Source organism: Culicoides brevitarsis, chromosome 3 (genome assembly GCF_036172545.1).
Source record: "Culicoides brevitarsis isolate CSIRO-B50_1 chromosome 3, AGI_CSIRO_Cbre_v1, whole genome shotgun sequence".
Classification (NCBI taxonomy): Eukaryota; Metazoa; Arthropoda; class Insecta; order Diptera; family Ceratopogonidae; genus Culicoides; species Culicoides brevitarsis.
The window spans coordinates 2,162,423-2,175,415 of record NC_087087.1 but is presented as its reverse complement, the minus strand read 5'-3'; the positions used below and the strand labels follow the sequence as shown (position 1 = coordinate 2,175,415).

Genomic DNA, 12,993 nt, shown 5'->3' with positions numbered 1-12,993 from the left:
TTCAGATGTTGCGTCAAGATTTGAAATAGTTAATGGCTGTTCCATGACTGATTCGCTTTAAAAAAAAACTTGTAAAAATGCCGAAAAGGGGTGTAACGTTAGACGATAATGCGCCTCATTTATTTATGAAGTGTAAAAGAAAATGCTTAATTGATTTTGAAAATTAATTTTTATTTTGCATGTTTATAAATGACTTGTGTGTGGTATTTAATGGCAGCAATATTGTAATTATAGTATTTACATGACTTTAACGAATAGTAATGATGATGGAGAAATAAATCTTGCGAGCATGACATGAAGTTGACTTGCCATTGACGTGAACAGAACAGCGTGACAGACGGAAAAAGGCGTTTTTGTGTGATTTTGATACATTGTTAAGGTACTGAAAGATCATTTTTAAGACAAAAAATTTTTAAAAAATTATTTTTGAATTCAATTTTGAGGTTAGATTCTGAAAAAAGATCATTTTGAGGTTAAATTCTTATTGAAAAGATCTCTTTGAGGATAGTTTCTTATATTTTTAATCCTTTTAAGGTTAGATTCTTACAAAAAGATCATTTTGAGGTTAGAATTTTATAAAAAGATCCTTTTGAGGTTAAATTCTTATTAAAAAAGATCTTTTTGAGGTTAGTTTCTTACAAAAAGATCATTTTGAGGTTAAATTTTTATTAAAAAAGATCTTTTTGAGGTTAGATTTTGACAAAAAGATCCTTTTGAGGTTAAATTTTTATTAAAAAAGATCCTTTTAAGGTTAGTTTCTTACAAAAAGATCATTTTGAGGTTAGAATTTTATAAAAAGATCCTTTTGAGGTTAGATTCTTATTGAAAAAGATCTTTTTGAGGTTAGAATTTTATCAAAAAAGATCTTTTTGAGGTTAGTTTCTTACAAAAAGATCCTTTTGAGGTTAAATTCTTATTGAAAAAGATCTTTTTGAGGTTAGTTTTTTATAAAAAGATCATTTTGAGGTTAGAATCTTTCTAAAAAAAATTCTTGAGCTTAAATTTTAAGTTTTTAATAAAAATTAGAAGCCTTTTCGATATAATTTTTAAGTAAAAACAAAGAAAAAGTTAAACTTAATTTTTTTTTAATTCATCCGTTCAAATATTTAACAAAATATTGCAATTTTCTTTAAAAAATAAAAACAAAAAATAACAAATTTCTTATCAAAATACGAAAAAGTAGTAAAAAAACGTCACCAAATAGAATTTTTACATTTTACTCAACACTCCGCTCGCTTCAAAAACTTCCTTAACTTCCATCATAACCTCATCGAATGCCGTTTGAAACTTTTCCGAACTCGTTTCGTTGCTACTTTTATACGTTGTGATCATCAGCCAGCAACAATCACGCAACATACTGTAAAAAACGCCATATCCATCGACAACCATGGGAGCCACGCATCCAATATTTATCGTATAACCGAGAGTACTTGTCGAAAGAACGAAATTTCCTCCGCCGCCGCTTTTCGCGTACAACGGATCGTCATAAAGTTCAGGAATGGGAATTTTATTTTCGTAAGCTGCACACCAAAGTCCAAATAAATGACGATCGATGCCTTTTCCCTTTCGAGCATCTAACATTAAATTGTATTGCGCTTTCGAGGCTTTTCGGAAAAGATCGACTTTAGTTTTTGCGGGAGTTTTTGAGTCAAACCACGCGTTGCATAATTCAACCATATCCATGTTGCAAGAACGAACAGTTTCGGTTCTTCCGCGATAAAAGGCGCGCATTGTAGCTGTCTCGTAGGTTGGAGCCATTTTCCCGTGCAAACGATAATAGACGAGTTGTAATGCGGATTGCACGAAAGTGTCGGGATGAATTTTTGCTGCCTTCATGAGTTCTTTGCCGTATCCTTGGAAGCAATGAACGATCACGGAAACGACGTTTAACTGAAAGAAAAATTAATTTTTAATTAAATTTTATGTTTTTGGGTCAAATTTTGAAATTTTTGAGAATTTTTATATTTTTTTATTTTCATTAATTTTTTTTTAAATTTAAATTTAATTTGTATAAGATTTTCCTCAAAATTTTTTTTTATCTTAATTTATAATTTTTTTATATTTCTTTATTTATTTTTAATTTCAAATAATTTTTACTTTTTATGAATTTAAACTTTCTAATTTTTTAAATTTAATTTTCTTAAAAAAATATTTTTTTCTTTTTTTATAAAAGTTTTCTTTTTGAAATTATTATTTTTTAATTTTTTTTTTTAAGCTTTTATTTTTAATTTTAATTTAATTTAATTTTTACTATTTTATTTTCAAAAAATTTAAATTTTTTTTAATTTTCTTTAAAAAAATAATTTTATTTTTTTTTTAAATTTTATTTTCGTAAAAAATACTTTTGAATTTTTTTTTTAAATTTTTTTTTAAAATATTTTTTTTTTAATTTGAACTTTTTTTCTTAAAAAATTGAATTAAAAAAATATTAAATTTTTTAATATTTAATTTAATTTAAATAATTTTTTTTAAATTTATTTTTAATTTTTTTTAAAAAAAAAATTTTTAAATTTATTTTAATTTAAAAATTAATTTTATTTAATTTTCATTTTTAATTTTTAAAAATTTAATTTAATTTTTTTTTTTTTTAATTTTAAAAAAAAAATAAATTTTCTTTTTTTTTTAAATTCATTTTTTATTTTTTTTTATCGATTTGATTTTTTTAAAAATTATCTTAAAAATTTAATTTAATTTTTTATTAATTAAATAATATTTTTTCAATATTTCAATTTAATTTAAATTTTTTTTTTTTTTTTTTTTTTTTTTAATTTTTTTAAATAAAATTTTGAATTAAATACTTACATTTTCCTCATAAACTTCTTCCATGCGATCAATTTCCTTCAAAATCGCTTCATCCAAGTCAAATTTCAGCTCTTTCGGTACTTCAATCTTATCTGGCACGATATCCCAATCAATGGGACCTTGTTCCAACAACCCAAGCATAATAAAAAAGTTCGTCATTGCTGAAACGCTTCCATCGAAACACGCATGTTCCGCAAGACATCCAATTTTGCCATTTCTGAACATCACCAAAGTCGCCGACTTATCAGCCCACGTCGAAATCCCGCCTGCCATCGTTTGTTGCGTGCATTCCGAATAATTTCTTGGCATGCGATCATCCAAAACCGTCAAACAAATCGCCGATTCAATCAATTCCAAATTATTTTTATTATTTTTCGACAACTCCATCAACCGCGATCGATTTTTATGCCAATTCGGACGTTCATCTTGCGTCAAAAGCGGAATGTAGGGATATTTGTGAGTTTTGTTCTCCAAAATTTCCGAGTTGATAATCTGAAAACTGCGATAAAGCTCGGCGATGGATAAAATACTGCCGTCTTCATGGGTGCCTTTTAGTACGAAAAATCTCCCGTTGCCAATTACGATGATGTGTGACGGGACTTTGCCTTCTTTGGCGGTTTTAAAGTAAGATTTGATCTCATCCATCTCCTCGCCGGGCAATCTAACCGTGTTATAAAGTCTTTTAAAGAGATTTGCGGAAAAAATTATCGATCCGTCGGGATTTGAGGGCGGTCTCATGCGTTCGCTGCGAATTAAATGCCAAAAAGTCATCGTCTGATACGCCAACAAAGCGCAAGTTTTGAGAAAATGTTCCGGCGTTTCGGGAATTCCGACACTTTCGCCAATGACAGTTGTCGACATCAAGCAACACGGGATCAGCGGGAGACGTAACGAGAGATATGCCAAATTTTCCCACCATTCTTCGACCCAATTTTTGGATTTTTTCGCTTTTTCTTCGACCAAAGCGTGTAATTTCTTTCCAATTCCATTTTTAAAGTCGTCAATCACTTTTCTGCTGTTTTTTAACTCTTCCGGCGTCCCAAAAGGCTTCAAACTTTCGTAATATCGTTCGAGAGTCTCTTCAAGCTTCGGCAATGGCAACGAAGGTAATGTGTCGTCTTTGTCGAATGTACCCGGAGCATCTTCCGGTAACACAAAAATACTGTTGCGATCCATCGTTGACTGAAAAAAACAAAAAATAAAGTAATTTTTTAATCTAAATCAAGCAAAATTGCGGAAAAAATTCGTTTATCGTTATCGAATTAGTGTCTCGTCTCGTGAACGACACAAATTAAGATAATTTTTATTTGATTAAAGTCCAAAGTCTAACCGGTTGTGTGTAGCTTTTGTTTATGTTTATAAAAAATTTGTACATTGACCTCTGTCTGAAAATTTTTTCATGCTTTTTTAATGAAAATTCTTAAAAATTTTTAAATACTTTATGAAATTTCGTTGTCAAAAGTATTAAAAAAATTAATTCTTACCTTCAACTATCGATCATTGACTAAAAACTAATGTTTTAATTCAAAAAACTTATTGACTAGCAGACACAGAGTATAAAAACTTTCACTATCAGACGTTCGACATTCGACACTTGACATTCGAAATCGTTTCGTTCGTGCATTTCGAGCGATATCTGTTGAGCATTTTCATAAATTCCATTTTTCAAATCATATTTTTCGTTGAATTTTGTTCGTTTTTTGCTTTTTCGATGTTATGTGAGGCAAAATGCTCCTTTAGAAGTCTTCGATATTTGAAACTCGTCTCACAAAAGTAACATTTGTAGCGATTTGGGTAAAGATGAGTGTTCATATGTGTCAATAAAGTAGATTTCAGTTTGAATCGACGTTGGCAAAAGGCGCAACAAAACTTGAAATGACTCTGATGGAGTTTTATGTGAGTTTTAAGGGAATCTTTTCGCTTAAATGGCTTCTTGCAAATGTGACATGTGAAAGTTTTTTCCGTTACATGAAGGTATTTGTGGGAGAAAAGTTGAGCTGGTTGACTGAAAGTGTCGTTGCCTGTGAAAAATAAAAAAAAAATTGTTAAAAAATTATGAAAAATAAAAAAAAAAATTTTCAAAAGTCATTTTAATTTTTTACTTCAAACAAAAACTTCAAATCAACAACTTTCCCAAATTCATATCTTTAAAATATTTTTTTCTATTTTTTTAACATCTTAGAGAAAAATGTTAGTTATGACCGTGCACGATGAAGTTCGTGAAAAAATAAAAAAAAATATTTAAAAATAAAATAATTAAAAAATAATATTTAAAAAAATAATTAAAAAAAATATTTAAAAATTATTTAAAAAAAATAATTAAAGAAATATTAAAAAATTTTATAAAAAAAATATTAAAAAAATATTTAACAAAAATGTTTAACAAAAATATTTATCAAAAATATTGAAAAAAATATTTTTAAAATGTCATTCAAATTTTTAACTTCAAAACAACAATTTTTGTCCAAATTTATATTTTTTAAATATTTTTTTTTAATAATTTTTTTTTTAAATTTTTTTAATACATTTTTTTTTTAATTTTTTTTAATATTTTTTTAAATATTTTTCATATTTTCAAACGTATTTTACTTTTACATTTTTTTTTTTATTTTTTTTAGGGCAAAATCACGTATAAAAATTTTAAAAAATAAAAAAGGAACAAATTTTTAATTAATATAAAAATTGTAAAAATTAAAAAATAAAAAAAAATTAATTAAAAAAAAAAATAATAAAAATTTTATGAATTAAAAAAAAAATTAAGCAGGATCGAAATTTTGCCCGAAATATTTTATGAATTTTATAAGAAAAAAAAATCAAGAAATGAGCTTTCAAATGTTTCTTTTTCAATTTTTTTTTCGTAAAATTTGTCAAAAATTGACCTGAAATGTTAATTTTGGAAAATTTTTAATGTTTATTGTAAAAAAAAATGGAAAAATATATTTTAAAAATTTAAATTTTTTTCATAACTCGTCGATTTTTGAAGAAATATAATTTTTCTAATTAATTCTATTGACCTCTAAAATATATAAAAAAAATATATTTCTTCAAAATTCGATGATGAAGAAAAAATTTTTTTCAAATTATTTTTTATAATTTTCTTACGATATTAAAAATTTTCAAAAATTTCAAAAAAATGTAAATTTTCCCTGCCAAAATTTCTTTAAAGTTTTAAAAATTTTCACTTACAAATGTCACATCGATAACTCCTTTCTCCCGTATGCAACTTCAAATGTCTCGTAAGTCGAATTTTTTCCACAAATTCCATTTCGCAAATCGGACAAACAGCAACAACCACTTTTTCGTGCACAAACTTCACGTGCGCCCTCAAAATTCCTCTACTTGCACATCCTTTTCCGCAATAATCGCACACAAAATTCACTTTTTCTGCGTCGTGTTGCGTCTTTTTATGCACTGTCAAGCTACTTTTTTGCGTGTAACTTTTCTCGCATTCGTCACATTTGTACCGCCGTGTCTCGGGAAGCTCTCTGTGACACACAATGTGAACCCGTAACGATTGTTTCTCATGGAACGCCTTGCCACAATGCGCACAAATGTATTGATGAGCGTCGTGCACTAAAAATAAACAATTTTCTTGACTTGTAATATGTCATGTCATGTCAATTTGGGAAAGTTAATGATTTGCAGCGATTTTTAATAGTTTAATTAAAAAAAAGTATTTTTACATCGAAATTGATTGAGATGCACTTTGAGGTCATTTGGGCACGAAAAAATTCTTTTACAACCTTGCCCTGGGCAAAAACAGGGCAATTTCCTTCTTGATCGATATTTTTTCCGAGGCTTTTTCACGAAAATCTCAGTTTCCGAAGAACTCATCACACGTCTGTTCGCGCTAATCGTTCAACACTGAATGCGAGTCGAAAATGACAAATATTTACTTAATAATAAAATTATAATAATAATGCGATGAAAATGAGGGAAATTGCGGAAAATGTCACTCGAGGTATTTGAAAAAGTGAATTAATGTCTCCATTTATCATGATTGCACTTTTTGTAAAATGCAAAAAATTTCTCGTCAATTAACATGCGGGAAAAAAAGGCGACACTCAGCAGTTATTAATTTAAATGCATCAAAAATTTAACAAGACGTGCAACTTTGTGCAACTATTCGATCAACGTAGGATGAGCATTTGAGTCGAAACGATGGAAGGGAAATGAGATGATTTTTTGAACACCCTTATGTCGAATTAACACTTTGCTTGTTTTAGATGCGATTTTGTGAGAAAATTATTTTAATTTTTTTTTCGAATTTTTTTAATGAATTTTTACATTTAAATTATAATTTATTTTAACACTTTATTTAATTTTTTAAGAAATTTTTAATTAAAAAAAATTTTCAACAATTTTAAAATTTTTAAAATCCTAAATAAAAATTCAATAATTAAAAAAATTCTTAATTAATAATTAATTTAATTAATAATTAATTTTTTTTAAATCCAAAATTTTTAATTTTATGATAAAAACTTCACTTTTTGAAAATAATTTTTTATTTTTATTTTTTGATAAATTTTTTTTAAATCAAAAATTTTTAATTTTATGACAAAAATTTTACTTTTTAAAAATAATTTTTTATTTTCTTTTAAAGAATTTTTTATATCCAAAATTTTTAATTTAATGATAAAAATTTAACTTTTTGAAAATTAATTTTTTCTATTTTTTTTAAGGAATTTTTTTTAAATCCAAAATTTTTAATTTTATGTTAAAAAATTTCACATTTTGAAAATATTTTTTTATTTTTTTTAAAGGATTTAAAAAAATACAAAATTTTTAATTTAATGATAAAAATTTAACTTTTTAAAAATTAATTTTTTTACTTTTTTTAAGGAATTTTTTTTTAAATCCAAAATTTTTAATTTTATGATAAAAATTTCACTTTTTGAAATAAATTTTTCATAAAATCGCACTTAATCCCTTTACATGACACGCAAAAATTAATTACTAACTAAATAAACAAATAGCGTGTGGTTTGCAACGGAACACCTGCCTTCATATGTTACAACTTTTAGATTGAAATTTTAATTCAATTTGATTTATTCGTCATTTTTCTTGTAAAAATATTTAATTTTCTCTCTCTTTTATTTCCATCCAATAAATTAATTTATTCTTTTCTCTCGAATGCGAGACAAGAATTCGGTCGTCAAAATTTATGACACGCCAGGTTTTGTCTTTTGCCCGCAAAAAAGTTTAAACATTAATTAGCCATTCGATTTCGTGCGTGGAATTTGTTCATTTTCTTTTTTGGAACGAGTGTGGGCCTAATGTTGTGTCAAATTATGATGATTCTAATAATAACAAATGATGGCAATAAAATAAAAGAATGTCAAATATTTTGGCGGTTTTTGTGATAAAACGATTGTTAAAGTGACATATTTTTTAATAAAATGTAAAATATTTGCGAGAAAAAAAAATTTTCATCAAATTCTGAGTTCGCCATATGTTGCCACGCCATGACAAATGTTTGTTTATATTTTGTGATGTCTCACAAGTGCCGGGGAATCACTAAATTAAAAGATAATCCAGAGTAATTAATGACTGTGTGATTTCGTGAAACGCACGAGATTAATGGAACATCCGTTGTGGCGTGTCTTCGCAACGTTTTAACGTGAGATTTGTAATTAATTGGATTAAATCGAGTGGTTTCCGCCAAATTATGAAGCAATTAACGAGCAACAGGTTTTTATCTTTTATTTAATTAGTTAATTAATTAGAATTTTTTTTAAATAATTTTTATTTTTTCAGATAAACAAAAATTCTGACTTTAAAGGATTTTTGAAGCCTAAACGTAAAATAAATAATTCCATACCTGTTCATGCTTTAACCAACCTATGTGACTTTTGACTTCATAATGTTACTCTCTACATATGTTAATAGAGGTAAACACAATAAAACGCAACAAGTGACAAACATGAAAGGAAAATTTTTGAGAGAAAAGAGAGTTTCCAAAATATTTTCTATGGAAAATGGAACATTTTTCATTTTTTAACGAACTTTTACCGTTATTTATTTTATTTTTTGTTGAAAAAAAAATTTTAATTTTAATTTAAATTAATTAATTTAACAATTCGAAAATTATTTTTAAAAATTCAAATTTTTTTTAAAATAATTTCAAATTTATTAGTTAAACGTTCGTTTAAAAATATTTTCTTTAAATCATGGCTTACTGAAATCGCCTAAATTTCTTCTGAAGGGAATAAAAAATATTCACCTCAGCTTGATTTTGAATAAAAATGACCGTTAAAATTTTTTTGAGATGAACAGTAAGCCTTGAAAAATTTTATTATGAAGATAATCTAAGTAACAATTGAAAAATTTCTTCTTAATAGAAAATTTAAGTAGATTATTATTAAAATTAATTAAAATATATTGAATTCAATGACTACTTTGATCCGTTTTCAAATAATTTTTTCTTTAAATAAAATTTAAAATTTCTTTAAATGATTTCTTGTTAAGCTAAAAATAAAGAAAATGTTTTGAGCCTCTAAAATTCAAAAATATTGCTTGAATATTTTGAAAAAAAATTAAAAGAATAAAGTGTGAAACATTTTTGCTCATTGTACTAACTTCAAAAATAAATTTGTCTCTTATATACTACTTTCTTGTTAATTTTGCATTTTCTCAAAAATATCATTTTTTTCAAAATTATTATTAATTTAATTCGTTTTTTTGAAGAATTTGATTTTTAAAAATATCTTCAAATTTTTAAGAATTTCATCTTGTAAGAAGTTCAGTAGAAAACGAAACTCGATTCTACAGAAAAAAATTCAAGGCTCAGTTGATTCATATAAAAAAATTGATTAAAAATATATTTTAATCATTTTTATCTTAATTCTTAAGTTTTCGAATCATAAAAAAATATCAATTTTTTATCGCTGAGTTTTGTCCATTGAACCAGATTTGTGCACTCTTCTATTGTTAAAGCTTTCCCGTTTCAATATTTCAAACCATTTTTTATAAAATTTTATGTTAAAATCATAAAGTTGAAAATTTTAGATGACTCATAATAATCCACAAAAACCTCGAAAAATCATTGAATTCTAATTAAATTTCAAATTTAATACAAACCTTTATTCAAAAATTGTTTACTAATGAGATCCTCTTTGCGTTATGTGTGACGCTGTGTGATTGTGGCTTTACCGAAACTTCTCACCTCACATTAAAAATGCATAAAATTAATAATAATAACAACAATAATCAAATGATATACACAAACGAAAATAGTTTCACATATTTTTATTATTTATTCAATAATTCAGCTTATATAATTACTATTTATTTTATTTTATTTCATTTAAATTATTTATTTGTATATACAATTTAATTGGCTTTAAATTTTATTAGTTTAGAGATACGCGAAATTTATATCCTCTCGCGAATTAGCGTTTATTTATTTATAATTTTTTTTCGTCAGTCTTTAAATATTTGATAACTTTATTTTTTTTATTTTTTGAACATTTAACATGATATGTTCCTATTTATTATTATTTGATGATTTACAGATAATTTTATTATTATTATTTTTTTTTCGTATATTTTTTTTTATCATCGTCATTAATGTCAATTTTTGTTAATAATGATAATGATAAATAATGAGCGGCGTAACTCAATATAGTCTATTATTTACAAGTAATTATCCTACAGCCAAAAGTCGTTTCTATCAATTAATTTCACATTTCCGGTCAGTATTTGAATAAAATTAATTTTTGACACCCCGTTTAACAATGAAAAGCTAATTGATATTTTTGCGTTTATTTTATTATTATTTATTTTTTTTTTTGTGTTCTCTGTGACATTAATAACAAACAATGCGAACCCCATTCTATTGACTTTTCGTCGTCGGCGGCATCCTCATCCATTTAACTAATTGAAACGCATTTAAAATATTAATCCTTTTGTCAACTTTTTTGAAATATCTCTTTTTTACAGTTGTACGGAAATGGGGGGAGTTTCATATGAAAATTTCGATTTTTGTAACATTTTTTAAAATTTTGTAAATTTTTTTTTTCAAAGATTTTTCTAAAAATTTTACAAAAAAAAAATAAATTTTTAATAAAATATTTAAAATTAAAAGAAAAAATTAATTTTGTGGTTTATAATTTTTTTTTAATTTAATGAAAATTTAAAAGAAATTAAAAAATACCTAATTAAAATTTTTATTTTTTAATATTTTTTTAATAAAAAAAATATTTTAAAAAATTAATTTTATTTTATTTGAAATAAAATTTTAAAAAAATTAAAAAAACTAATAAAATATTTTAAAAATAATTAAAAATTTTATTTTGTAAATTTTCAATAAAAAAAATTATTTAAAAAAAAATGCTTTAAAATTTTTTAAAATAATTATTTAAATTTATTCCAATATATTTTTTTTTTGCTTAAATGAAACACCCCAAAAATTTTCACATTGGCGAAAATTTTCAAAAGAGGAACATTGGCCATTTACTATAGTATTTTAATCCCATTCCGAAAAGACAGTAAAGAACACGATATTTGCACTTAATTACTCCAATTAATCCTGACCGATCATGGTTATGACAAAAATCGTACATCCCGTACGCACAAAATTTTAAAATTTATTCACTCGAGTGAATAATGGAAAATATTTAAAATGTCTTTTCTCGTTCGGTAAATGTTTCCATAATTGCCTTAAAGTTAAATTAATAAACAAAAAGAGCTTAAGCAATTAAGTCTTTGATGTTGTGTATCTGTCCCATATCACGTTCTCTCTCTCTCTTATCACTTTCCATCCATTTTTGGGGCGATAACTTTAATTTTTTACGAAAATATTTGTGTTATTGTCCGAGAAATTGTGGTTTCTAATCGAATTACGAGCTAAAAAGGGGATGATGATCTAATTTTCGTCTCTCCATTGTCGATTGACGTGCAACATCTTCTCGTAAGAGCCCAATTTCCATCTTTTTCGATAATTTTTTTTTCGCCATCGAAAAATTTTGGCATTCTGCCCTAATTGTGATAATTTTTGGGGATTTTTCGAAATTCAACAACGACGTGACAGCGGTTTGTCGCTCACTCAGAGACAACGGAATGTTATTTTTTTTTGGGTCAGAAATCTGTGTGATAAAAATTTCGGAGTGTAAATAATTCATTTGTACTCTTTAAAACAGGAGACGACGACGCAACGTGACCAGAATGTTCTGCTTTAAATAAATTGTCCCGAGCAACAATAGAGCGAATCAAGAGAGAAACAGATAGAGACAAAGCATTTACGTGTCAAATTAGAGTCAAGTCAGGCTTTTGCAAGTTGCTTGCTGTTATAACAACACATAAAACAAAACTTATCTAAACAATTTGTAGTTTTTGGAGTACCTTCAGTGACGGATTTTACAACTAATGAGTGCCCGTTGTTCGAAATTTCTTTGATTTTTGTGAAGTTTTAAATTTTTTTTTAATTAATTTTAAACAATTTTTGATTATTTTTCAAAATTTTTTAGAAAAAAATTTTTTTTTTTATTAATTTCACGTTTTAAATGTTTCAAAAGTCGTTTTTGAAAGAATTTGTGAAAATTTTTTATCTCTTTGTTTCTTGAAATTTTTCTTACAATATTCTTAAAATCACAAATTTTGAATTTCAACAAATTTTAAAAAATTTCAAATTTCATCAAATTTCAAAAAATTTCAAATTTCAACGAATTTCAAATTTCAAAAAATTACGAATTTCAAAGAATTTAAATTTTCAAAGATTTTCTAAATATTTAGAAAAATTTCCAATTTCAACAAAAAAAATTTAAATTTCAAATTCACATTTCAAAATTTCATTTTGACAAATTTCAAGCTTAAAATTACGTATTTTTTTCCATATTTTTTACGGATTTTTTCTCCGTATTTTCATATTTATCAATTTTTAATAAATTTCAATTTCAAAATTTCAAATTTCAGAAAATATTGAAATCAAATAATTTTTTTTTATTTTTTTTCTTCAATAAAATATTTAAAGTTTTTATGTAATTTCAAATATTTCGAAACAAAATTGAAATTTTTTAAACTTTTTTTTTAAATTTGATTTTTTTTAAATTTTGAAATTTGAAACTTTTAAGAAAATTTAAACTTTTAAAAGAATTTTTTTGATTTTCAAAAACTTTTAAATTAATTTTTATAAAAACATAAAAAGGAGACTTTGAGAGACTTTCAAATAATTTTTTATCAAAATTTTTGAAT

General features: G+C 24.9%; 2 protein-coding genes across 2 annotated transcripts; both read right to left on the bottom strand.

The window, feature by feature from the left end:
- Window positions 1-1,093: 1,093 nt before the first annotated feature.
- On the bottom strand, window positions 1,094-4,378 carry LOC134833884 (peroxisomal carnitine O-octanoyltransferase). The gene is made up of 3 exons (XM_063848368.1): window positions 4,287-4,378; window positions 2,803-3,984; window positions 1,094-1,890 (listed from the first exon to the last, which is right to left on the bottom strand). The coding sequence occupies exons 2-3, from the start codon at window positions 3,976-3,978 to the stop codon at window positions 1,210-1,212; spliced, it is 1,857 nt and encodes a 618-aa protein (XP_063704438.1). The 5' UTR covers window positions 3,979-3,984; window positions 4,287-4,378; the 3' UTR covers window positions 1,094-1,209.
- On the bottom strand, window positions 4,375-11,344 carry LOC134833571 (zinc finger protein 761-like). The gene is made up of 4 exons (XM_063847933.1): window positions 11,338-11,344; window positions 5,989-6,375; window positions 4,673-4,823; window positions 4,375-4,438 (listed from the first exon to the last, which is right to left on the bottom strand). Exons 1-4 carry the CDS (start codon window positions 11,342-11,344, stop codon window positions 4,375-4,377), a joined length of 609 nt encoding a protein of 202 aa, XP_063704003.1.
- Between the last annotated feature and the right edge of the window lie 1,649 nt (window positions 11,345-12,993).